The following is a 27,696-nucleotide window of genomic DNA, read 5'->3' as shown; positions in this document are numbered from 1 at the left end:
TTCAGAATAATAGGCATTTATTTTCAGTACTATTTTCATTAAATATTGGTATAATATAGCCATGTCTGAGGTAATAAATTAAAAATAAACTCAAGATTTCAGTCCCATATTTGTGCTGCATATTTTTTTTCTACCATTATACATAATTTTGAAGCAAACACACACAGTCTGTAATTCTGAATGCAGCTAGGAATATTGTTTTAACACAGTCACTTTTTGATTCACTATAATTTTGCTGAGAATGGTTATTGCATGATACACTTTTAATAGATGTTTTAGTTATACTAGAATTTTCTATTAAATTACACCTATTGTAATTATAGGAAGATGGGCATGATGATGTGCTTTGAGCCAAGGATGGCAAATATTGAATCAGTGATAGCACATACTTCAGGATTATTGTCTGCCTTTACTAAAGCCCAGATCCAGCAAAGCCATTTCAGTGTGTGCTTAGTTTAGACATGAGTCATTTCAGTGTCATCCATGGCCTTAATTTTTGCTGAATCAAGGACTAGCCAAATCTGTAGGACTAAATTAATAGACTTTTTAAACTGTGTGTTATTTGAAAACAGGTTTGCTGGTTTCATATTTTTAAAGATATTTTGTAGTGACCTTTGTAAGATTGTTCATATCAGTGAAGCACCCATGAAAGTTTCTAACCTGGTTCATAAATACACTATGAAAAAATAAGCAGCTACAATGACTCTCTTCTACACATTTTGTTAAAAGTAACACCCGGTTTGAAAAGTTATTAAAGTAATTTTTTCCATGGTAAAATATATTTAAAAAAATAAACTCTTAATTTAATCATCTTCCATCAAACATATAAGCATGTTAAAGGGCGGGGCATACTTCAGGTATTTTCATTTATAAATGCAAGAGATCGAGTGTATCAATCTTTTGCACTTAAATGCTGGTGGTAGTAAGGCCCTTTCAGCTAAGTCTCCATCAAGCCCAACATCAGTGAGCTAAAGAAACAAACAAACAAAAATTTTGCTTGCATATAACTTTTTCATAATCCTGAATTAAAAAAAAAAAAAAAAAAGAAAAAATCCTCCCTGCTTAGAAAAGAAGTCTTATTTAACTGCTCCCATTAAAAAGTACACCTCACCTCCATGTTAACTTTAATCAGCGATTCTGAATGCAAAGGATTTAAACACTCACAAAAAATGCTGTGGCATGCCATTAGACTCTTAATGTTCATAAATTGTGCTAATTCCCATTTAAATCAGGAAGCTATAGTTTAGAGTTAGAGCTAATGGTTGTCTTAGTGTTAAAGGTCTATTTCCACCAGATTTTCATTATTCTATTTTGCAAATGACTGACAGTGCTTATGATGTGATCCTGAAAAACCGTTTGGTTATCACCAGAAGCTATAGTCCGTGAGAAATCTCTCCATGCTCATGCAGTGAGTTGCATTGCTGGGGGAGCATGGCCAGCGCTGCGGCGGGGCCCCGGGCCCTCAGTACTCCACCGAGCTCACCATGGCCATGGGCTCGTCAAACGTCGCCAGCCTGATCTGCTTCGGGGTGGGGATGGAGAGCATTTCCCCGGTGTCAGTCGGTGAGTGAATCCCATTGTCCATCATGTTTGAAACTTCCTCCTCGTGGTCCTCGTACAGCGTGTTGATGTGCAGCAAAGGGTGGGCTGGGTTGCAGCTCAGTGCAGGTGGCGGCTCTGCCTTGACCTGGTTCAAAGCCATACTGGTGGCAGCAGCAGTTGTGGCTATGTGGTTGTGGTTACACGTGACAAAAGCTGCAGCAGCAGGCACGGTTCTGCATGTCTCGGATGAGTATAGGATCTCTTTTGCAGGATGAGGGGTGTCTAAAAGAGAACAAAACAGACAGATAAAGGACGGGTAGTCTTTCACCATTCCAGTCCATCAGCAAGGAGTGTCCTGAACCAATAAAAGTCACCGGCAGTCTTGCCACTGATTTTAGCGGGATCCGAAGAGGATCCCAAACGGAGTTTTCTTGGGACTCTTTGAGAAATCTAAAACAGGACTGTTTCAAAACAATAGGGTTGTAAGCTAAGGGAAACACGACAAACAAGAAGTGGGGTTTGTAAATCTTGCTCTTTTTTTATGCATGCTCATGCTTCCTTATGTTAATGGCATTTTTGTAAAATGAAGAAAAAAACCAACTGAAAAGTATATTTATTCCCCTCTATAGTCTGGCCAGTGTTTGCTAAACAGTATGAATTAATGTTTTGACAAATGTAATGACTATTGAAATCCACAGGATGGAATACAAAAGGCATTGATATTTTCAATGGGAAAAACTAGTGGTTACACATTGTAAGCCACTTGTCTTTAGAAAGAATTCAGGCAAATTATCATAAAAGGAAATCTCTTTACAGAAATTTTAAGTCTGCCTTACCTGATGGACTGCAATGTAGGTCTAAGTCAAAAACAAAGTCGAAAATTTTTAATGTGAATGAGGAGTCACAGAGCCCCAAAATTCCAGTAATTATTTTTTGCCCTTAAAATATTCAAGCACTAATTTAGATGAAGGTAATTGAACCAGAAAACCCCAGTAGTTTTGAGGAGTTGAAATCAGAGCAGGTGACTGGATAAGGAATGCTGTAGAATAGCTCACATGCACATTGGGGAGCTGGAGGGCTCGAAGGAGCATAGGGATTTGGAAGTGACAGAAACTTTTATACCTCAAATCACTTCTTTGCTGGGCAGTGGGGTGACGGTAGAAGTCAGTCTGTCGAAGCCCAGAGGGAGGTCTTAGCTTGTAATGAGATGAGAGCCATTGCTTTAAGTACATACAGATTTTTCTGTAACTTCAACTGCATAGTGCTTCTTTCTTATGTCAGTAGCTTACGAAAATAAACAAGAAGATATCTGTCTATCAGTTTATCTACTGATCTATCACTTTTCCTAATGTTCAAATAGTTTTCCTCATCATCCTAGCACCTAGCAATTATTGATATACTTGAAATACTCCTCTGCATTAAGAAAGGGTCAGACTTTACAGGACACACACAGGGAACTGAGGCAGAGAAAGAGCATCTCCTGTGAGGTCACATGGAAAGGGAACGGCAGTAATCCTGAATCCCTGACCAGCACCCACACTTCAGAATATCCATCCTCTGGTCCACATTAAGACACAGGGCAATTTAAAGTGTGCATGAAGAACAACGTCAACTAGCTGAGTTTTGATTTTCTAGGTGACAAACATGCCAATCCCAAAGAGTTGGTAGTCTGAGAGATCTTTTTTCCACAGGCAGCTTTAACTGCCATTAGTAATCTCCCACACACTCCTAGGGGGCTATTACTGCTCACGCTAGTGGTCATCTACCATGGCAGTTTCCATATGACTTGAAAATAAGGCAGGTTTGAAACGTGACAGGTGCTGGTGGAGCAGGAAGGGTATCATGGAAGCCAAACACGCCTCATTTCCTTGGCAAGGCATGACGACATTTGTAGTTGTGAAAATCTGCTTACATTTGAAACATTACCCACACCAACAGCCTGTAGAGTTTTGTACAGCTCTACCTGTAATAATCCTAACCCTCCATATAGTGTTAAAGAGAATCTCTGTTTCTGAGACCTGCAAGCCTCAAGATTACTAGCTATCCCCAAATCTAGCAAGGCAGGTCAAACAGTTCCAATAAACTCTGAGTTCCTTAAGACAGCTATGTAAATTATGACCTGTGGAGGTGGTATGGGCATTATGGCATACTGTACCTTTTAGAGAGGAGGTAACATGCACTACAACATTCTCTTCCTGGTTTAAAAATCCACCCTCTTGACTTTTTGATGTAGGCATCGAGGGGATGGCTTGAACCTCTGGCTTGGGTTTTTTGCTACTAAGTATATATGGATGAACATCCAAGGAAAAGTGCCGTGTGTGCTTTTTTTCACTGCTTGTGCTTGGGATGGCGTTTGGCTCGCTCTTGTGAGCAGACGATTGCTGTGAGGTTTTTGCAGCAGACTCCAACAAAGGAGCTATAAGGCTGTCTGTCGCTGTTTTTCTCCGCACAGGCTTCGGTTTATCAGGCTTATGGTTCTCAACCTTCATAATGGCTAACTGCTCCTTGAATGGCTGGGGAAGGGGATTGGTAGTCGGGATCCACTTCATCTTCTTTCTTGGTCTCTTAATGATGAGCTGTTCATTAGCATCAATGTCTGCTGGATCAACACTTGGGTCTATGGTCTGAATCCCTGAATCACGCATGGTTGGAGTGGCATCATGATTGGACTGGGCCAATGCTGCGAGCAGCTGGCGTACCACATTGTCGTACATCAGATCGCTTTCATTTGTAATAAAATCCAGACGGTTCAGTGATTTTATGTGGTCCCTATTTTCATTACAAAACATGGCCAAAATATTGATATCACAAAACTGGGACTTCTGCCACTGTTTCTTGGTCTTTATTCCAACTTTGTTCAGTTTATCAAATATGAAGTTAGACTTACGAAATATGAAGAGGTGAATCAAGTTGATGAGGATTATCAAGTTCATGAAGCAGAGGAGAACGATATCTACACCAGCAATAATCCGCTGGAGCTGGACAGATGGCAGTTTACAGTTCACTCTGATGTGCAATTTGGAGCTGCTTGTTTTGTCTGGAGGCTCACCTAGTGCACATGTAAATTCATTTTGCTTCTGTGTAGCATAATAGGTAGATAAGTATGTGATTGGTATGATGCTTAAAAAGATGATGAACAGATGTCTTGCAAGATAAAGCTTAGCTAAAAAGTTACTTCGTCCTCTTCTCTCCAGGTATTTCTCAAACAAGTTCTGTTCTGGGCTTTTTTCCTTCTCTGCATTCTCAATGATTTCTCTTTTCTCTCTCTCAGTTATCCCTGGGCCTTTGGACTGAATCTGTTTCTCTATTTTTGGTGCCCGCCCTTCAGCTGCACGGTGGTAGCAGTTATCGATCTCCTGAAGCAAAAAATTAAGCTCTGAAGTCAGTCGAGTGGAGGCCAGAAATTCCCAGCCCAGAGCTGGAATGTACATGATCCCAGCAAAAGCCAGCAGTGCATAAGGTAGGAACTTATGCTCAAACAAGGAGGGCCAGTGGCTGGCATCAACTCCTGGCAAGGCATCTTTTAATTCTGTCCAACAATATCCTCTGGCATACAAGGCTTGATCGCGGGTGAAGTTGTGTGGTGTGTAACAGTATATTGGCTCCTCTGTATAACAGAGAGAAAAGTCACTGCTGTGCATTTAACCTACAAAAGGAGCTCTGGAAAATAAACATTTCAAATTATATCAATTTTATTTTACTGTATCTTTACATGACCATTAAGCCCTCCACATCTATTACCAAGGTCAGGCTGCACATATCCTCACAAACCCTATGGCAAAACTATTTACCTGAAAGTTTTAGAATGAGCCTGACTTAGAAATGTCAGCAAGAAATACATATTTTGGTTTAATGACCTCTCTGAAAACAATATCCTAAGCAACTGCGATGTGAACTCTGTGAAGCTAAAAGACCTGATATTCACTACAAAGCCAATAGCTGAGGATATTCCATGCAAATGCTGAAAATTAGATGAAATTTAAGGTTTATCCCAGTTAAACATTCTTCTAAATAGAAGTTAGCTGTAGCTTAAGGTAATATTTTTTAATAATTTATAACAGTCAACTCATTTGATATGGTAGAAAAAAAAACTTGAGACACACAAGGATTTAGTCAACTGTATCCCTCTCAGCTAATATTCTTGAATAAAAGTGTATCTGATGAGGACAGAATCTGTGTGTTAACTACTTGTCATCAAGAAAAATTAATTCTACATTTGAAAACTTTGGGTTTTTTACATAATGTGTAAATAAATGCATCTTGCCATCAGACAGTATTACGGAAGAAACAAATACTGTGGATCAAGAAAGAAATCAGACAAAGTAATAGAAGAGAAAGTACAGCAAGGATTATTATATTCACTGTGATGCAATTTTTCTCTCAGGAAATGTTTCAGTCATATTCTGCTGGAGGATGGAAGTGTTTGTCAAAGGAAATTACACCACATATTTGTCTATTTTAACACTTCTAAACATTTGTATTTTACCATCATCATCAGAATGCTGAGATAAAGGTCCTGACCCAGTAGATAAATTATGTTCTTACATGATCATTTTTTTTTTTCTAGCAATACATGGAAGAAAGAGAGAAAAACTTGAGAAACCTAAAGCAGCATTAATTTTCCCAAAGAACAATGACTATTATGATGACACCCTATTCAAAGAGGAAGACCACATTTTCATGGTTTGACAGGTAGAACAAAGAGAATATATTTTACAGTGTTCTGGTACACCTTTAAAAAACTTCCCAGAATGAGCCCCATAGGAGGAGGCATGCTCCCTTGACTTGAGAATCACTCAAGAACACCAAGCCTGCTCTGGCTCTGAATGTAGTTCACAATTCAGATCAAGAACAGTGTGGGGAAGAGCATGGTGGCACTGTTCTCTTTATAATAAAAATGAAAACAAACAATATCATATTGAAAACAATAAATAGAATATTAAAAGTTATTAGATAGGCAACTCCTCCTAATCTTTCTGGCTTAACAAATGATTCCTTACTTGATCAGTTACTTTTCACATGTGAGCAAATCAAAAGTTAGTTCTCTGGTTTGGAGGTATAAACCTCTTCTGTGACCTAGAGAGAATTAATACTGCCAACTTAAATAGAGCTGACAGAAAAATGTTACTACTCAGGACAGCACGTAAAGTGAGTATGCACTGCAAATTCTTTAACATCGCCTTTCAAGACTATTTTAAAATTATCTAACTTCAGTCTCAGATGATAGCTTAAAGCACTTCCATTTAGACAATGTTCATGTATTTACAGATGTGTAACAAGAAAAATGCTCATTAACTCCCTTGGTTTCGTAATTACGTGACGTCCCAACCCTTCCCATGTAGGGATGCACACAAAAAATTTAATCTGCTACTATCAAAGACTTATTGTAGAATTCCCCAGGAGACCAAACAGATTCCCATGTAAAAATGTTCCCATGGGGTAAAAAAAAAGGCAAAGCAGAATACTATGTTTCTCCTAAGCAGAATTTTTTTGAATTGGGTAGCCCAGTAGAACTTTCCAGTATGAAACCAAGTTTCCTGTGGCATACATGAGTTCATTTCTCCTAGGTCTCAACATCAAAAATACTTGGGAAAACAGCAGCAAGTATTCCTACAAATCAGCCATAAGGATTATTTTTGGATTCCTGCATCAATTACTATTACCAAATAAACTGATTAGTTATTTCAGTTCTCTTCACTGAGACCCAAAAGCTAGGGTGACTTTTGCCAAAACTGTATATATAGAACAACAATCCAATCCATTTTATTTTATAAATTAATAAATAAATAAATGAAAATGTCTTAACATTTTACATTTACATTGGAAAGATCACCGAGAGACGAACTTTACCGCATCCACTGCCACCGCTTTGGTGAAAAAAGTCTTAAGAGCTCCACAACTCCAGTTTGGACTGACAGGCTACAAAATGAGGCTGTCCCAAACAGTAGGAAAAGCGAACGTAATTTTAGAGGAACTTGTTCTCTTTTCCTCTGTTAAAAATGTTTTTATCTGACTCCATTTTTGTGAGGTTGTAAAAAAATTACTTATCTATTTAATTTATCTATTATTATTTACTTATCTCTGATTTATTTGGCCAGCTGAGCATGGTGTCCCATTCTTACTCAATGTTTTGTACCTTGTTGCTACTATTCTAGTATTTTCTTTGCATATTTGCAAAATTGGCATGACTTTCACTGTATGACATGTAAATCCAAGACCCTTCAGACAAAAATGAATCCTCTGTGGAGCCAGAGGGACTTCTGAAAACTGACTGAAGTGGGAGCAGTGGGGTTCCAAAACAATTTTATTCCAACTGTATTTTCTAATGTAGAATCATCAAACCACAGATTGGTTTGGGTTGGAAGGGGTCTTAAAGATCATCTAGTCCCAACTCCTCTGCCATGGGTAGGGACACCTTCCACTACATCAGGCTACTCAAACCTCATCCAGCTTTGCCTTGAACACTTCCAGGAATGGGGCTGCCACAACCGCTCTTGGTATTATCTTTGAGCTGTATTTACTGCCAAAGAATGCCTTAAATTTTGGTAAAGTTATTCCACAGGTATATTTAGCTTAACCCTCTCATCACAGGACTTTACTCACAAACCATTCCATCGGACTTGGAAGTTCATTCTTCTAGAAAACAGTCCAGACAACAGAGAAGAGAGGAATTCCCTTCTGAAGTAATTCAAAGCAAAAGGCTCATTTAACTGTTGCCTGGACAAAGAACCTGTCTCTCTTCATTAACAAGAGGCTGCCAAGCAGGATCCACACCAGATTTTGAGTTAGCTTTTGTGAAGACAATGACAGCATTTAACCTGGCATTTAATAAATGTCAATAACTAATCCAATCCTTTTATCAAAGTTGGCAATGACCTGTAGCTGGATCTCAACATGCAGATCTGATGAGGACAGCAGTGGAACAAGTTGTTCTCACACATACACCTCACTTAGCTGCGAGACCCCTGCTTAATGTAGTTTCAAGAAGACACAGCGGATTTATTTTTTTGGTTTTACAATGTTCCCTTGATAGTTAAGTAGCATTATAAAAGGTTGCAATGGTGTTAAAATCATAGCTCTGATGTTGGATCATGCAATATAAAAAAATATATTAGCTTTTAACTTTAAATTCATAAATATAGAAAGTTTCCACGGATCCTCTTTCTTCACCCTGAAAATTCTTAAGCAGTTTATGAAGGTCCTTTTTCATATAACCATTCCAGCCACCATGAAAGACAGCTTTTTCCTGAGATGCCACAGTTTAATTGTGTATGGAAATGGAGAAAAGCATTGCAAAGAAAATGTTTTAAAAGTTTAGAGAGCATTATTATAGCTGAGTGGATTGGTTATCCTCTCATGTTGTCTTGCCTAAAGCCCATAAAAATAAATTCTCTGCACCTTGAAAGATATATTCCTAATAATTACTATATTGAAAAAAAAAAAGTCTTTGATGGTAATATATGATGGGTTTTTTATACTAAAATAAGTCTAAACATGCACGCTAAGAAGCTTTGTTTCCTTTTTTTCAATATGCTAGATGTTTTCAACAACTGTACATAAATACATTTTATCCTGCTCACTATGCACATAAGTAGCTTCTAGAAATCTGCAGAACTATCCTCTAGGATAAGGTATGAGACAGATCTCACTGCATTTTTCAGATATGCAATCAAAATGAAATAACACAGAATTACTTAGTTGTGTAATATAACTGATTGTGTTATGCCACTTGAAAAATTAAAATCTCTCGGCAGCTAAGTTTTTTGACATGCTCGATTCTGCAACATCTCACTCCATCCCATCATTTTAAGTATTACTTAAATGGAGAGAAGTGACTTTTGGGAGGTCCTGTGGTACAGAAGTCATTCCTCAGGGGAATGGAAGTGCATGGCTGCACAAGACACTCAGGATAGGGAGAGGGATAAAGGAAGGGGCTGTGCTCAAAAAAAACGCTTTAGAAAGACTCTAAACAGACAGTGTGGAAAGGAGTGAAGTCAAAGTATTGAAGCTAGGAGCAGTCAAGTCTGCTGCTTTTAGAAAAGGCTTGGAGAAAGACTTGTGGGCTTCCTACAGGCACACACTCCCACTCCTACTGTTCCCAGTCCAAGGTCAGCCACCTCCTCTCAGTGGTGCACCAACCTCTGTATCCTTTAACATACATTCAACTGTCCTCTGTGAGAGGTCCTGAATTAAACACCATTTTTCAGGCTGCAAGTGCTAGGCATCAAAATACGTTAGAAAAAGAAATCTCCTACTAAATTTCAAACTGAAGTTATATTACTCCAGGTTCTGGATTCCTCAGGAAAGAAGCTGGAATGATGAGGTTTGGGGTTGGAAGCCTTGTAAAACTTCCCAGAAGTTTTACAGAAATAAATCTCAGATGTGGAAATGGAGTTACCAGTGGAAAAATCTGTTGACTGCTGTTCCTAGACCATTTCCTGAAATTATACCCCAATGCAGAATAATAGAAATGCCGAGTCCCACATTCCACTCAAAACAGGGTTGGGACTGATTTCAGACCACCTTGATTAGGGCTTTGTCAGCCTGAAAACCTCCACAGACAGAGGCTACTCAACCTGCCTGTGCATCCTGCCCAGGTAGGGACAAGGCCTGATTGTGGTCAAAGTGAATTTTCATCTTTAGGTCATGTCCAGCAAGAACGGCTGATCCATGCAGCAGTAATCTTTTTCATTTTTGAGAAAGGGCCATTTCAAAAAAATGAATGCAATGGCCAGTTGCATTAAGAACACATCCAGTAAAATACAGCTGGAAGGCTATCACAGACATACATGTGGCTAGAGCTGAGGCCTCAGTGATGCCTCTCAATCAAAGGAAGAGGTGCCAGAAGCACAGTTCACCAAGGAAGCTGTGTGTGTGCATACACATGTGCATTTGCCCTTCCGCAACAAGAAACACTTTGTGAGAAATATTTATGGCCTGGTTTATGGTACACTAAAATGACAGTGTCAAGAAGATACAGGGAAACTGTAGGTATGCATCACTCTCCACTGACTATTCAAAGTTAAGACTTTACAAGTCTTCCTGGGAAAGTGAGTGAATGGCATCTAATACACTCACCACTTAAAAACAAAGATAACAGTGACAATCTCTTAGCATTCAATGCTGTAAAAAGTCAGACCTGCTCCTGAAAAGACTTTAGCAACTGCAAGCACTGGGCATTTCCCTTAAGTCGACGTGATTACTCACAGTGCATAAAATCTGGCACATGCATCTCTCTTTGAAGAACTGATGCTGCAGTTATAAAGCTTCTAACATATTATTCTGAGCAAAAGTTATTTAAGTGATTGTGGACAACACATTTAGAGTGCTTTGGTAGGCATTACAAAAAAAAAAAAAAGAAGAAAAATTAATAATAAATAGCATATGCTCCTATGTAACAGGGAAAATGATTTTTCATACCTACTCCATTCCCAGTGGGATAAAGTATATTTGCCAAAATATAAGCCATGTTATCAAATTGTATATGCTTCCTGTGACCTCCAGCTTTTAGAATTTACTCTGTAAAAAGAAATCACACCTCAATCTTCCCACTGAAATGCATTTGTCAGCATTCCAGTGCAATAATTGAGTAAAGCGGAAGAAACAGTACAATTTTCCAAGAGCAGACAGAAAATACAAAGAAAATTTTGAGAAAATATAATATGAAAATGGAAAAAAAAGATGAAAATTCTCATGCTTGCTACACCAAGGCAAAGGTAAGTATGCCTCTTGTGGGAAGATTTCTTCAAGGATCTAGTAAACATTCAGCGTGACTGCTACTACCCCACACGGGGTATAGGCAGTAGAACTGGTGATTAGGTGCTGCTGAACAGGCTGGATCTCCCAGTCTTTGCACAAGTGCCTAAACACTCTTGATGGTGACCCAAGCTAAGTATCAGGTAAGTATATTGATAACTATACTTACTGAGTTAAATATACTACAGACTCACCCTAGCCTAGTGCTTCCTAGCAACTGGCATTCTGCCCTCTTGAAGAGAGCTGCTGAATCATCCTCATACCTGTGCCCAACCTGCCTGTGAAGATAAGGTGGCTATCCAGTCAAGATCTCTGAAGCACTCCTTGTGCAGTCCTCTCCACTTGTCTCCAAGGAGAAACGCAACATTTAGATAGAATCTCTGAATCTCCCGGCCCATTGCTTCCCAGTACACACATTTCTAACAGACAAAATAAATTAGAAACTCCCTGAATTCAGCAATAAATGACAGTATTTAACAAGGGTATTTCTTATCATACTGCTTTGTAGCACATACACGTAAGCAATCTGACATACATGCCTCACTCATCTTAGGTACTAAAAGGATTGCACAAGAAAGCAGGTAGCAAACTGTTTATTTTTAGAAACAGAAATTATTTATTTAGTACTTTTTCGGCAGTTTTTAAATGGAAAAGAAGAAACGTCCTGGATCCTCTTCTCTCTGAAAAAAAATGAATAAAGAACATTTATGTTACTGAGGTTGAAAATGTAGCCTGAGAAGTAAAATATTATCTAAACAGTATTACATATCTTCCATCCCAGTCACACAGTCCACAAGGAACATGTAACTCCGCTTCGAATGATTTTAACAAATGCTAGCTAATACCCAAATTAACTGTCAGCAAAAGGAAAAACTCACTTAATTTAACTTTATTTCAGCTACTTTATTTAAAGGATATTTAAAGGTTAGAAAGTAGTAGAGCATAAGGATGGACCCCTGAAATTAATTTTGTGTGTCATACAGTCCTATTTAACTCACTGAGTTCACTCATATGAATGAGAAAAGGAAACATCCATCAAACTAAGCCTTAACTTAGCAAGCTAATTATTAAGAATTACTAGTTTTACTGAAATAAAAAGACAGTACCTTTACCTTTCTTAGGGAATATTCTTTCCAATCTGAATACAGGTTCCATGCCAGTGAAGTCTTCCTAAGGTATAAATTTCTCCATGATCAGCAAGGTAAGGTAAGCCTTTTTTGCCCAATCTCTGAAACCACCTGTCCTGTTTAAGAAAAAAATCTTGAAAAGAAAGTCCCTAAAAAATGAGATAGGAAACCACCGCTGCTCTTAGGTTTTATCTGCCTATACTCTGTAAGGATTAGTCATAATGAGTGAGATGTAGATAAGTAATTTCAAAGATTGATAGGTAATGTGTCACCCACAAGAGTAACTGCAGTTCAAAGGTAGCAGCAGGTCTCACTGGGTCTTTTTGCCTTGCAGGACTGCTGCTTGAACTGCACATATTTTGGATCTGTAGAATCAATGAATTAACAATGCACTTTCCTAGTGTGTATATAAATTTACAGAACTGTATTCCCTGTATGTAATAGACACTGGCTCTTCTTAAAGCAGCTGGTGTGCTCACCTTTACTGACTATCTGAGGTTAAGGTTTTGTACACCTGCCTAGGTTAGTCAGGATTATAAAACACCTACTCCTGCTTGTCTGCTATGCTGGAAATAGCAACTGTTCTGAGGAAGGTGCAGAAACACTTAAATTAAATCCCTCAGGCTGCTCCTATAGAGGAATGTGTCCTCAGTAATGAGCTGCCATCTACCATGTGGGGGACATGCAGCATGGTGGTAAAATCACTGAAAAGAGAGCTTATTTATAAGCTGGACCACTGATTTCAGGGAAGGTTAGATCTGAATTTAAAGGAATGTATTAATCTAAATATAATTAATGAAATTCAGCCATGCAGTCAGTCCTACAAAAGAGCTCTGAATAACATTTACTTCTAAATTTAGTGCTTATATGAGGAGGTGAGTGGAATCTCAGTGATGTACAGATCTTCTGCATAGGAGAAGTAGTAAGGTGTGAAAATAATATATTAATGTTTTGCAGAAGTCAAAAATTGCCCACTAGAGATGGAACCCCAAAGCAAGTACATGCACTCAGACAGTATGCTAATGTGGACTGCAGTAATACCTGAAGTAAACTGCAAGAATAAATGCTGAAATTAAATGAATCATAAAAATCCGGTGAAACTGGTGATACATGAACAATGGTGGCTTCTTAAATCAAGGGTCAAATACGAAATACAACCACATGAAGCAACAGGAAACAGCAGGTTTGTTCTATTGCATTATTATTATTTAATGACTAGAAATTAAAAAGATGGCTTGTATTAAGTACCTCTTGGCATAAACACAGCACCTGGAAAAGTTCATATTGAAAAAGAAGAAAAGGAGCAACAGTTAGCTCATTAGGTAATAACATGATTTTAATAACACAGTATTTAGAGGGCAGAAATAGCTGGTCTACTGCTTTTGGAAAACTGGTTCCTCCATGTGTAGAGAAATTGGGTTTTGTGAAGTATCCTAACTGTTTTGATTCATCACAGAAAAGACAGGAGAATCCACTACCCAAGGCTCCCAAGGGCTCTGTCAGTTCCAGTGTGGAGGTCTCCTGACCTGAAGAGGACATGGATCTCACAGAAGGTAAGGTACCTCAACCTCAAAATGTGAAATAATTACTTCATCATAAAACTAAAATGCTGCAGAAATAATCACTGAGCTCTGAGCTGCAAAAACCACACCACACATCTCAGAACCTGGCTGCAGCACTACTCCATGAACTTCAAGTCTGAGAAAGGCTTGGTGCCACGAAAGAAAAGCAAACAAATCCCCAAAGCTTGCCATCATAGTGAACAGCTGAACTTCTCCATTGAAAGGCAAGAGTATAATACATGCCTGGGACAAAATCCCCAATGATGTAAACATGTGCCCTGTTTTCAAGGTTTTTCTTAGAATAAATCCTGTGTCATGTGAAAAAAAAAGCAATCTATAAGAATTATGCAAGTCTACAGTGAAATTATTCAGCTTTTGTAATTAAACATACACATGTACTAAGGGTGTCCACTGCAGCTATTTTTAATACTGAGAGAACACAAGGAACCCAGTGATGATGCAGATTCTTCCTGAAGACTTTTATAGCTGTATGAAAACACACAAGCTGAAATTTTGTCTACATCATGGATGCATTATTTATATCTCGTTTAGAGACAACAAAGAGCCTCAAATACTTCAGGGTAGCTTTGAAAAACAGTCTCAACCTTACTCTCTATTTATTCACCTCTTGTCAAAGGTGAATAAATGAAGTAGCTCTAAAACAAAAATATTTTTGACCATCTGTTCACATCCGTTGGTTATCTGAAAGTATGCAGTAAGCTAAAATTCATCCATATTTTGGACCTCTTCCCACATATGACACTTGAAAAAATGGAGGGGTTAATAATGCAAACAGGTCATTATAGGCATAAACATTGATTATGTGTGTGTGTTGATGAAGTCTGAGAAATGGAATTTATGACAGAAAAAATATCTGCAGTCACTAGGAACTGCAGTGGAGTGATGTATGGCTCACGCATTTCCTCAAGAATACCTTTCAATTCACCATTTACCTTTGTGGCTGCAAATCTGTAAATTATCAAAACTCACAGAGTCCCAGCTAGTGTATCTTGTGGACATCTCGAGTTTGTATGTGTGCAAACAGCCCTTGTCCTTTGGGAAAAATTCCATCAGCAATGCAAACAGCCAGCAGCCAGCCTGAGGTTGCTCCCATCATTTTAGTCCTTTTTAAAAATACATGCTAAGAAAGAACTTAAGTGGTACTGTGACAGTCCTTAAATTCTCTTTTCTCTGCTAATATCACCTCAGAAACAATTTCTGCACTGGTGTCATCAGTTTGTCATACACTAAACAATCCATCTCTGTACTCTTAGCACTAACAAAGTCACTTGGGAAAATACCATCTTCACTTTCTTTAAGTGCAGTTGAAGAGAAAAAATGGAAAGTAAGATCAAAAGCCACCTATTAGTTAAGTCACATAATTAAGCATATGTAACTATACTGACACAATTCGAAACAGAAATACAATTTTAAAGAGTTGACTGGAATTACAAAATAAAACTCTATCTCATAATATAAAAATCTGACATATACTATTTCAAACATACTCTAGGGTGAAAAGTGAAAAAGACATTGAACTCATGCATATACTGTATTACACGGTAATGTAAGCATTGGTTATGCAAATGATTACAAAACAGAAAATAAAACATAAAATCTTGAACTGACACCTCAGTCATTAAACACTGTTTCCTTCCATTGCTTTCTCACGAAAATTTTCTAGCAGAAGGATGGCAGAGGGCTGAACTATGCAACTGCTAAGAGACACAGAAATACAGTATTTTTGAGCAACCTCTTTTGTATTTTGTAGGCACTATTTTAAGAACCTAGCATGAAAACCAATGCCAAAGCTTGGCTTTTGACTAAAGTATAAAAATCAACTGGATTAATGCTTTGCTTTATTTTAATAAAGTACTGGCATTTAAGAGCTTGGGTGGGAGAAGCAAACATGACTGCAATACAGAAAGAATATTTCACTGTGAATAGAAAGCACGAGGCACTGTACAGGAAGGAGCAATACCTTGACAACATCGGTTTGGAAATCGAAGCATTTCAATATTATGAAGATACCACAACAAAACCAGCAATGTACTCTCCTTTGGAACCCACCACTCCGTTACAGAGAGAGCTTCCCACCGACACTATTGATGAGGTTGCTTCTCAACCCAGCACAACAATGGAATATTTAAACCACTCACTAAAAACATTAAGCAATACAAAAGAACTAAGCAGCACATCATGAAAGCCAAGTGTCTCTCAATCTACTGGATTACAGAACAATGTCCTGGAAGTTCAGCAAATGCCATGAGACACCCAATGCAAAAGGCTGCTACCCGCTGCTGGTAGCACCACTGCCAGTCATGGAGAAGAGGACACAGCACTTGCTGACCCAGCAGCATCCTGCTTGTGGCTGCGCTTGTGTGTACTAATACCATGAAAAACAGGGAGAGTGAAAGATAAAAAACACCCGGAACATCAAACAGACCCACTTCAAACTGGCAGTCTAACACTCCACATTCTATGCATTTTGGAAAGGAAGTGAAAATGGAAAGGCAGATGGGCTAATCTTGATTATCTATATCCACACCACTCCAGACTGACCATGCCTTGACAAGAGATAGTGAAACATTATAACTAAAAGCCACTTCTGAAAACCAACACAGGACATGGCTGGACTAATACTATGTACCTTAAATCCTTACCTTCTAAAATGTAATTAAGTTGGTGTTTTACCATTTCTTTCACTAAATATTAACCTAAGGCTGACTTAGATTAACAAAGAAACACTTCCAATAAGAAGAATTCCCCAAACCTTTATCACAGAAAAGGGAACAATCCAGCAGGCTTTGATGCAGCTAAAATGGAAAGACAAAAGTGACAACCTATACTAACAGACATAAAATTTGCTTTACCACCAGGCAGTACCTGGTATAGTCACCTGTTCTATACACTGGGACAGCGCAGTACTATCAAAACTGAACTCTGTTCATATTGGTTACATTTTATTTCTAGTTTGCACAAGAATAACTAACTGCTAGGAAATAAAAAGCTAGGTATGATAAATCAAACCTCCAGAGAGATTTGTACCTCAAATACAAGCATGTACCTCTGCAAAGCACTGCATACACATCTGCATGAGTGCTCCAGAAGATGCCTAAGACTATATAGGGTATGATGGGGGTTATGTCACCGTTCTGACAGAATTTCAAACACATTTGCTCACATATTTTAATTAAAAAAAAATCTGTTGTTATCTTTAAAGCAGTAATTTTCAAACTAAAATAGAGCAAACCAAAGTTCCCTTGGAGCCACCCACTGCATGCATTGTTACCTCAACAAGGACACTGCTATTGGAGTTTCCTTAGTCTGTGCTGCCTTCTGAGAGACCTGTGACTCAAGGAAACCAGGAAACTCATAGTTAAATAGAGATTCCATCCACTAGGTGAGAGAAAAATGCCACAAAAACTTCCTTTATTATCCTCAAGGTCATCATACATTGGAATCTAAACAGAGGATTTGCCAGCTTTATATGAAATCCATTCATGGATGAGTTTTAGAAAGGGAAATAATATTCATTCTTCTTTTGTGAGTGCTCATGTGGGCTTTCTTTGTGTTGGGTAGCTCAATATTGCTCCTAAATGACTTTATGATGATCTTATGCTCAGTAAAAATATGCCTCATGGATTTTTTTTAAATTAACTTTCTAGGGGTGTCCTTTCTGGAATCACACTGGCTTGAAAAACAAGGGAGAATTAGGAGACTCAGAAATGACTTTGTAGGAGGTTAGCTACATGACTTTCTTTCCTCCTGTGAAAAAAGTTTAGGAAGTGGGAGCCAGTGCAACAATCATATCTTACTTCAGCCATCAGAGTGAACTCTTGTACCCACTGAAATCAATGGTCAAGACGTTCTTACTGCCTCCTAAGCAGCCTGAATTTAACTTTCAGGAGCATATCCTAGTAGCATGTCTGCCCTTTGCCTTCCACCTGCAGAGAGCTCAATTTCACCCCAAATGCACTGCCATCTATAGCGAAGTATGGAAACAAACCCTTACCTCCCGATCTATTTTAGCTACGTTAGAGATTCGTTTATAGGGCAAAGGCACACCAAGGATGGCACGGCCCCTCTTTTCACCTTGAGTCAGACTGTAAGGACACCAGGCATCCAGGGCTGCACAACTTGGAGCATGGCCAGCAGGTTGAGAGCCCTCTACTCTATTCTCACGAGACTCCACGTGCAGTGCTGCATCCAGCCTGGAACCTCTGCACAGGAAAGATCTGCCTGAGTGAGACCAGAGGGACCATGAAAATGATCAGAGGGATGGAGAACTTCTATGACTGGCTGAGAGAATTGGGGCTGTTCAGCCTGGAAAAGAGAAGATTGCAGGAAGACCTTACTGAGGCGTTTCAGTGTCTAAAGGAGGCTTTTGAGAATGACAGGGACAGACTTTTTAGCAGGGCCTGTATCTCAGGACAATAGTTTCAAACTAGAAAAGGGTAGCTTTAGAGTTGAACACAAGGAAGAAATTCTTTACTGTGAGGGTGGTGAGGCATTGGAACAGATTGGCCAGAGAAGTTGTGGATCTCTTCAAGGAACTGTTTAAGGCCAGGCTGGACAGGGCTTTGAGCAGCTCGATCTAATGGAAGGCACCCATGTCTGTGGCAAGGAGTTGGACTACATGATCTTTAAAGTACCTTCCAGCCCAAACCAATCTATGACTTTATGATACATGTAATAAAAGAAAAGGCACAAGATCTAATTGAAGTATTTTGCAACACAGTAAGTTCGGATGAATTGCGATTTTTGGACAATATTGGCATAGTATCTGCTAAACAATTAGGTCTTGCCTCTTACGCTACTAAAACAGTATTTTGTAATTTAATTTCTCAAGAGATGTAAAGATCAGAACACTCCAATTCAAGGGTAAACAAATCACTTAAATGAAGAGCACCTGCATTTACCTAAACAATGACTTTGCCCATGACACTAAAACAACATAATTAACTAAGTAACTTTATCTTCAGCCACAGGCAAAATAGAATACACAATATATTATACTACAGACATAATGATTTTTAAAGTCGTCAATCACAAACTTTTAAATAAACACCACACACCTTCTTTGTCCTCTGTTGTAGGGCTGAACTCTCCTTTCATACGTGTTTCTGAAAGCAGAAGCACGTAGGAAAGCAAAGTTCAGCCCTACACCAGAGCAGCCTCTGGCCCCAGAAGGTTAATGCTGCCTGGGGACTCCCAGGCTTCCCATGATGATGGGGAGCCTTCTGCACACTCCCAGAGCTCGATACCCACCCTGTCTGACCAAGCAGTTCTCACTACACTTGTTGGACAGACTGTACAGTTGGTCTTGACTGCAATTTAAGCTGTACTTTGCACACACATAAACTCAAATGTCAATCAGTGAGATAAGAGGCTCTTATCTCCTCTGTCCACTGATCATGAGGGTTCTTCCAATCCTCAGCAAAAAAAGTTTGTGAGAAACCACTGCTTTTAGACAACTACATTTTTATGTTTTGAATGCACACATTATTGTTCCAAAGCTTTATCAATACTGATTAAGTAAGATGGCATAGACCCCAGAAAAGGGGGCTGTTTTCAGTTTAGTGGCATGATGGTATCTTCACATGGCTTGCACTGGATATCATTGAATGAGCAAGTATCAGATAAGCATACAAGGGGCCAAAGCAAAGTGTGGGAAGCTGCTGTGATATTCACAACCAAAGAGCAGTAAGTACCTCATTCAGTTTCTCTGGCAAAGTTTGCACTTTCATAGCTGCTATTTAAATTGCACAAAAGGAGCAGTATCCAAAGCAAGGTAAGTTAGATATTTTTCAAGATCAGTGGCAGTGTACGGGTGAAACAACCCCAACTGCAGAATCAGTGGTAAGCATGAATCCAGCTGAACTATTGTTATTACCAGGGTCAGTATCTCTGGACAAGCATGACTTAGTAAAGAAGTCTAAGTCAATACTGTTCTGTTAAAAGAGCAACATCTGATTAAGATCACATTAAAATTAATGTAAGTTTTCCTTAATCTCTGTGGAAGCAGAATTGAATTCACTAACCTGGAACTCTTTGACTCAAGCCTAAAAAAGTATCTATTTAGTTTTATTAGATCCTTAGAGTTTTTCTATTACATTATCTTGCATAATTTTTTACTTTTCTCATATTATTTGTCTAACTACAGACCATCTGAAAAAACATGACATCATATGAGAGAAGAACATTATCCCACGTTTTCTCAGAGGAATAAGTGTGTTTTCTGTTACCTTACAAGTTTTGTCCTGGCAGGACAACAGGCTACTGCTCTCTATCTTACTGGGTCAAATCAGCACACACAGCCCTTTAGTAGACCTAAGCAACATTGCTTTTAGTCCTTCTGAAAAACAAATCTGGAACACAACTGTGAGCCAAGATAACAGTCTTCCACAGCACAAAATAAACTCAACAGCAGAAATACAGGCAGCTGCAAGCAAATTCAATAGACCCTCTTTCTTCCGTAAGTGTGTGGACAACAGGTCAGCCTTGCAGAGGGACATCCACTGTATAAATCTGAGTTTCACACTTGATACTTCCTCCACGAGGTGCAGCCTCAGATGTCTTCTTCATATGCAGCAAGCGACCGCTGTCTGACCAAGCAGTGAGGTATCAAAGGGCTTCTGCTAGCAATCTTGCACTATGTCAAGGAACACACATGGAGGGGGCATGACCTTGCCTGCATCCAAGGCAGTCTTTAGGCCTACTGACGTTCAAATCTGTACATCTCAAACAGTATGAAAGCATATATGTAAGCATGGAGTCTTGTGAGCTGCTGTAGGATTGCCTTTTTATTAGCTTAGTTCTCTACAGAAGAAGCGATCACAAAACTTTTGCATTCCACAGAGGATCCTCAAAGGATCCTTTCAGTTGCTCTGAAGAGCCAGTTTTCATGTACCTAGTAAACATGGTTTCTTCAAGATACCTCCAGAAGACCATCCAAAAGATGAGGTTCTTATTAACTGTGGCTGAAGATCTTGAGCTATATAACTATTTTTTTAAAAAACTGAGGTAGATTGATAAAGTTCTAACTATAATTAAGAAAAATCTCCAGACTCCATTTGCAAGCAGTTATACTTCTAGCTGATTTAACTTTACCTCGTAATGAAAACAAGTATTAAGGACTGGACATCAATCCCAAAGCAGCACGCAAAGCAAGAGCCTGATTGTGGTATGTTTAAACTGGTGAAATACAGCCAATTCCCATCAACCTCACAAGCTACAGACTGCCAGGTCAGTCCTGTATATTAAAGCACTAATAATTTTGCATGGATTTTCACTGTGGAGCTTCAAGGGACATTAAAAGCAGTCACGTGCTGGCAGCTACACTCATCAAGCCTACAATCCACACATCAAAACAATGTTTACACATGTGCTAGTGGCCCGAAAGGTGTTGTAACAGGTTACTGGACCAGTAAAGGCTCATCAAAATTTGCCCTCTGAGACTGGTGGTGACCGGCACTCAAACCAGGATTTTTAAACTGTTACCAGTTTATGCAAGATGTTGGCCCTCCGCAGAAACGGATACCAGTGATTTCCACTGTCACAATATGGCAAAGCACACTGGATGGGGCTCCATATATAGTATCAGTCTCCACGAAAGCATCAGCCTCTCCCTGGCAGGCCAGTTACGCTCACGCTGTAGATGCCTGAAGGACAACGCCTGACATCAGCCAGGGTCCAGCTCAGGACCTGTCCAGGATCCACCTCAAGCACTGACCTGCTCTGTCACGCATGCCGGCTCTCACCTGATGCTGGGCAATGGACACCTCCCCACGCTACTGCTGCCTGCAGTCAGTGACCCGGGGCTGCTCGCAAAGGGGGCGGCAGCCAGCCAAGGCAAGAGGCAGCAGCTGTCCCCGTCAGGGACCGGCCAGGACGGCGACACCACTGCCCTGCCCGCCACGACGAGGGGCAGCGGCCCCCTCCTGAGCACAAGCGGCCTTAGGCAGCGGCCTCTGCCGTCCCCACCCGCCGAGGCGAGGGTTGGCTGACATCTCTCAGCACCAGTGGTCCCGTTTAGCAGCCCCTGGGACACGACCCTGCCCGTCCCGCCGCCCTTACCGGCAAAATTCTTGGTGAAGACGAGGGTGACGAGGAGAATGGGGATGAGGACGGTCCCGATGGTGACCACGCGGTCGAAGGGCAGCTCCAGCTTCAGCTGGAGGAGCAGAGCCGCCAGCGCGCCCGCCTTGTCATCCTGCTGCCCCGGCAAGATGAGTTCCTTCAGCTTCTCGCCCGCCAGCAGCGCCGTGGCCATGTCGGGGTGGTTATCGATGATGTGTTGCATAAGCGGCGGCGGCGGGCGGCCTCACGCCGCCGGGCTTCCCCGGGGACGGGCGGCGCCCGCCCGGCCTGCGGGGACAACACCGACAGCGGTGACGGCGCTGCCGCGGCGGCCCCGTGCGCTCCCCCGGCCCGGCGCGCAGCCCCCGCCGCCCCGGGCAGCGCCGTGCGGGCCGGGCGGCCGCCACCCCCGGCGGCGGCGGCTGTGCGGCGCACGGCAGCCTCCCGCTGCCCGCAGCCGTGCGGAGCCGTATCACGAGAGGCGATGCCCGGCGACAGCTGTGCCATTAAGCGCTGCCGCCGCTTCGCGACCCGCGCCGTACAACAGCGGCGCAGCAGCCATGCAACCGGGCAGACCGGAGCCGCCTCCCGAAGTGCTGCAGACAAGGAAGGGGGCATTTACCTGGCAACTTCGGTCCCCTCGGCTCCCGGGGGATGGTGAACAAAACCGATGGCCGGTACAGAAGAGCGGAAGCCGAAAATAAGCTTACACTGGACCTTCCTGCCGAAAAAAAGGTCCCCCCCTCCACCACGAGTAATGAAATCGCTCCGGGTTCGGAGCGGGAGGTGGATGATGCGCTGATGCTCGTTACGGCAGCGGGCGGCCGGCGCTCGCATGGAAATGCCCGCCGGCACCGAGCAGCGATAGCGTGCGGAGCAGCTCACGGAGGGGCTCGCCGCCGCGGGGAGGAGGAGGAGGCGACAGCAGCCCGGAACGAACTGCGGGAACGCAGAGGTCCTTTAAGGCATCCCAGCGAACAGCTAGAGCCCGCGGCGCCGGGCGCGGCGGCAGCAGGGCGGCCGGGAGCGGCGCGGCCGCAGCAGCCGGTGCGGCACAGCCCATGCGGGGCTCCGAGCGCAACACGTCGCGGCGGCCGCCCCGGCGCCCGCGAACCCGCAGAGGCCGCCGCGCGGAGCGGCCACCGCGCATGCGCCGGGAGGCCCGGGGCGCGCGGTGGGCAGCGCGGGCCCCGAAAGGTCTCGAGGCCCGCCCGGAGGGACAGTGCGGGAAGCGGGCACCGGCTCGGCTGTACCGGCACGGCTGTACCGGCACGGCTGTACCCGCCCGGGTGTACCGGCACGGGTGTACCGGCACGGCTGCACCGGCACGGCTGTACCCGCCCGGGTGTACCGGCACGGCTGTACCGGCTCGGGTGTACCGGCACGGCTGTACCGGCTCGGCTGTACCGGCACGGCTGTACCGGCACGGGTGTACCGGCTCGGGTGTACCGGCACGGCTGTACCGGCACGGCTGTACCGGCTCGGGTGTACCCGCTCGGGTGCACCGGCTCGGCTGTACCGGCACGGCTGTACCGGCACGGCTGTACCGGCACGGGTGTACCGGCACGGGTGTACCGGCTCGGGTGTACCGGCTCGGGTGTACCGGCACGGCTGTACCGGCACGGGTGTACCGGCTCGGGTGTACCGGCACGGGTGTACCGGCACGGCTGCACCGGCACGGCTGTACCGGCTCGGGTGTACCGGCACGGCTGTACCGGCACGGGTGTACCGGCACGGCTGCACCGGCACGGCTGTACCGGCACGGCTGTACCGGCACGGCTGTACCGGCTCGGGTGCACCGGCACGGGTGTACCGGCACGGCTGTACCGGCACGGGTGTACCGGCTCGGGTGCACCGGCTCGGGTGTACCGGCACGGCTGTACCGGCACGGGTGTACCGGCACGGGTGTACCGGCACGGCTGTACCGGCACGGGTGTACCCGCTCGGGTGTACCGGCACGGCTGTACCGGCACGGGTGTACCGGCACGGGTGTACCCGCTCGGGTGTACCGGCACGGGTGTACCGGCACGGGTGTACCGGCACGGCTGTACCCGCTCGGGTGTACCCGCTCGGGTGTACCGGCACGGGTGTACCGGCACGGCTGTACCCGCTCGGGTGTACCGGCTCGGGTGGACCGGCACGGCTGTACCGGCACGGGTGTACCGGCACGGGTGGACCGGCTCGGGTGTACCGGCACGGCTGTACCGGCTCGGGTGGACCGGCTCGGGTGGACCGGCACGGCTGTACCGGCACGGGTGTACCGGCACGGGTGGACCGGCTCGGGTGTACCGGCACGGCTGTACCGGCTCGGGTGGACCGGCTCGGGTGGACCGGCACGGCTGTACCCGCTCGGCCGTACCGGCACGGCTGTACCCGCTCGGGTGTACCGGCCCGGCTGTACCGCTCGGGTGTACCGGCTCGGCTGTACCGGCACTACTACATCCGCACACCTGCACCGGCACGGCTGCACCGGCAGGAGCGGCCGGATCCCTCCCCTCTCCTTTCCGCAGCTCGCACACGGCCGCTCAGGCACGGGTACGCGGGAGCTCCCGCAGCTTAGGGACAGAGCGGGTAGTGATGAGGGAAAGGGAAACCCTCACCCAAACGGGCTCTGAAGGTCTTGGATCTGCGGGCACGTCAGGATTTAAGGGCTACCAAAAGAAAGCCCTTCCAGATGCTGTCTTTTTAAAGCCACGTATGGTGTCGACCGCACCTGGTGAAACAGCCTAAGAGCAGAATATTTGCCAAACATGCAGAGGCCAGCTTTCACCCACAGCCTCTGATGTTGTCCAGACCTGTGTCTTCGGGGAGATGGCCAGACCCTGCTGTCCCTCCCTGGAACAGGCTGGGAACGGAGCACGCATTGACACCCTGGGGAAAAGCTGGACCACGCAGCATCAAAGGAGCATCACACGTGCTGCATCATGGCCTGCAGCAATGGTGTTCAGACAAAAGCTCCAGGTCGCAGATCCTGCTTCTTAACTTTTTAATGGATTTTATATTTAGCAGTACTTAAATAAAAAACAGAGATAAACAAATATTGCTGATATTTCTCTCAAAGTTTTGCAGTTGTCATGTGCAACTCACATGAGTAAGGCAGGGATTTGAATCTTTGCCTTGACATTTTCATTTCCCTGGTCACTTTGAACAATATGATGGTTATGTTTATTATTCAAGTTTGAATATTGGCTGCGAGCTTTAAATAATACTTCTTGGCAGGGGTCCTTCCATCCAGGCAGGGAGATAATGAGCAAGGCAAGAGAGACGTCCTGATGGTGACTGAGCAAGGATCCCAGGCAGCAGACACAAAGTTGTTGGTCCCACATGCTCCTGAAAAGTACTGAAGATCAGAAGGCAATAGAGACTAAACCTGAACCTGTGACCATCACTCGTTTCATTTTCCATGCTTCTAATCCTCCATGGGCTCTGTCTCTGTTTATCTTCTGCAAGGACTGACATGCAGTATCTGCTTCAGTCAGAAGGCAGGGAGGAGAGGTACCCTTTTCTTACCCCTTGTCTAGGCACAGTGGGTACTTGTGATGTAGTGCAGCAGAAAGTTCTTGGTCTCCAGCTGCATTCCAAGCAGGGCAAGGTAGGAGGCAGAGCAGTGAGGATCCTGGTGTGGTGAACTTGGGAACAGAGTACAGCCTGTGTTGTTCCTACAGCTAAGGAAAAGTGGGGACAGCTTCTGGGTTGGGCTTCAAGCCTCAATAATCCTAGCACTCTGTGATGAGGGATAGATGCATCAATTTCTCTTTCCCTAGCTGTATTTGGACTACAGGTATATTTTATCAGCCCCTAATATACAAGTTTTCCATTCCAACAACAAAGAACCAAAATACCTTATGCACTTGTTACTGCTGCTGCCAGAGGGATGATACTGAGCATGGTACTGACAGCCTGAGGCAGTACAGCTGATGTGCAAAACTTTTGCTCAGACTTTCAACATTGTCATTTTTTCACCATGATTTATCTGCTGTTGACAGTCTTGTCCTGTTCCTTGAGACTAGCAGTACTAGTAACAGACAATATAATTGTAACTCCTTTTTGAATCCTCTTTCACCCGTCCAGTTACTTAATTCAAAGCAATCAGCTTGCTTTTTGTTTTCAGAAGCTGCCTGTGGTATTTCTTCTATCTTCCCCTACCTAAGCCCTTAGCACTTATCTCCTAGATGCTGACTCCAGATGCTTCCTCATGTTTATCCATGAAGAATTAATACCAGCTCTAGCAACCATTTCTGAGGAACCTTGGTTCTCTTTCAAAATGTACAAATTTTAATAACTTAGGAGCAGCCATCTAGTCCCTTACATCTCCAAATGTGGCTGCAACTGGTCAATTAAGAAAGCGTTAAAATGAGGTAGCCTTTGTTGATGCCTTTTTCTAACTGTCCCAGCTTCCAACAATGTTGAGGGAATTTCCTGAACTTGTGGCTCAAAAGATCTCAGGATATTTTTTCCGGTCTCCTGTTAGGACTGTGTAAATTTCTGACATCCACAGCCTCTTTATTAAGGAATCCCAAAGGCCTGCAACCTGTTGTATCAAACCTACCTTGTTCTGTTTGCTTCAAATGTAATCAAATAATCAAATTAGGCCCCTATGGGAACGTACCTGGATCAATCCCTACCCATCTCTTCCATGGCACATATACTTCTGTAGGCATCTATTATATCTTCCCCATGAATTTTATCTAGTTCCACATTTAATATCCAAGGCATAGAAGAATAGCCATAAATCAGACACTGATTTTAAAATTAATATGTCATTCAAAAGTGATTAAAATTTGTCTTATGAAGCTTGCTTCATTAAAATACAATTATTTGATTTAATCATATTGATTTTGTAATCCTGCTTTGCAAGATTATGTCTGCACAGCAAGCCAAAGAGATGGGAAATATGGAATGGTACTGTCAGACCAGAACATGGGTAAACAGAGACCTGTAGTAAGGCCGAGAGTGGGACATGGAAAATTACTGTCACAATTTACAGACAAACACCATAGCGAAGTTTCTCATCAATAACAACCTGGCTGCTGGGTGATCTAGACAATGATCAAGCTGTGATAATATTCCTGTGCTAGTAAATATTTCACAAGTTGCTGGTAGGGTCAGAAATTGATTTACACATCAAAGTGGAAAGTCATGTGAAGGAATTCTAATTCATTCTAACGAAAGATCAAAAAAGGAGTATTATTTTTTTAGTCTGAATAAATCACTTGTTATCACATAGAAAATACTGATTATTGAAGGCAAAGTGTGGGTCTTTTTAAAGTTTTGTTTTCTCCAGTTCTGAATGTTCAGAAATTCAAAAGCAAATGAGAAAAAGTGAGATTGATTTCAAGTCCTTACAGGGACACTTGCAGCTCCTAGAATTTACCTTCTAAACAGAGGGTATACTGCCTCTAGATGTGTGAGATTTATCTGTTCAAACATGAAGGCGCCTGAGCGAGGTATTGCAGAGCACTATTCCTGAATCATGTAGGAGAAATAGCTAAATGTAACAGCGCAGTTCATGTGACCAAATGTAAATGTTCTCTTCCAAATGAGATGAATCATTTACACATTGTAGGTGTCCAGAGTTTACATATGAATCTCACTTACTGTCTCTTATATTACAGCTTGTCTTAGCT

The 27,696-nt window shown here is 42.8% G+C and overlaps 1 protein-coding gene across 7 annotated transcripts; it reads right to left on the bottom strand.

Moving 5' to 3' along the window:
* On the bottom strand, nucleotides 1-23,052 carry PANX2 (pannexin 2). Of its 7 annotated transcripts, none has more exons than XM_058420351.1 (6): nucleotides 22,067-22,203; nucleotides 13,674-13,694; nucleotides 12,411-12,541; nucleotides 11,926-11,978; nucleotides 3,698-5,202; nucleotides 1-1,824 (listed from the first exon to the last, which is right to left on the bottom strand). In XM_058420351.1, the coding sequence occupies exons 5-6, from the start codon at nucleotides 5,181-5,183 to the stop codon at nucleotides 1,463-1,465; spliced, it is 1,848 nt and encodes a 615-aa protein (XP_058276334.1). In that variant the 5' UTR covers nucleotides 5,184-5,202; nucleotides 11,926-11,978; nucleotides 12,411-12,541; nucleotides 13,674-13,694; nucleotides 22,067-22,203; the 3' UTR covers nucleotides 1-1,462. The 7 variants fall into 7 exon arrangements, with proteins under 7 accessions (XP_058276334.1, XP_058276335.1, XP_039918579.1 ...); XM_058420352.1 differs by having other exon boundaries at nucleotides 3,698-5,149; nucleotides 22,067-22,195; XM_040062645.2 differs by lacking the exon at nucleotides 13,674-13,694 and having other exon boundaries at nucleotides 22,067-22,206.
* Between the last annotated feature and the right edge of the window lie 4,644 nt (nucleotides 23,053-27,696).

The sequence above is a fragment of the Hirundo rustica genome, chromosome 4 (genome assembly GCF_015227805.2).
Source record: "Hirundo rustica isolate bHirRus1 chromosome 4, bHirRus1.pri.v3, whole genome shotgun sequence".
NCBI classification, from domain to species: domain Eukaryota; kingdom Metazoa; phylum Chordata; class Aves; order Passeriformes; family Hirundinidae; genus Hirundo; species Hirundo rustica.
Note: the sequence above shows the minus strand (reverse complement) of the source record. Positions and strands in the feature narration are given on the sequence as shown.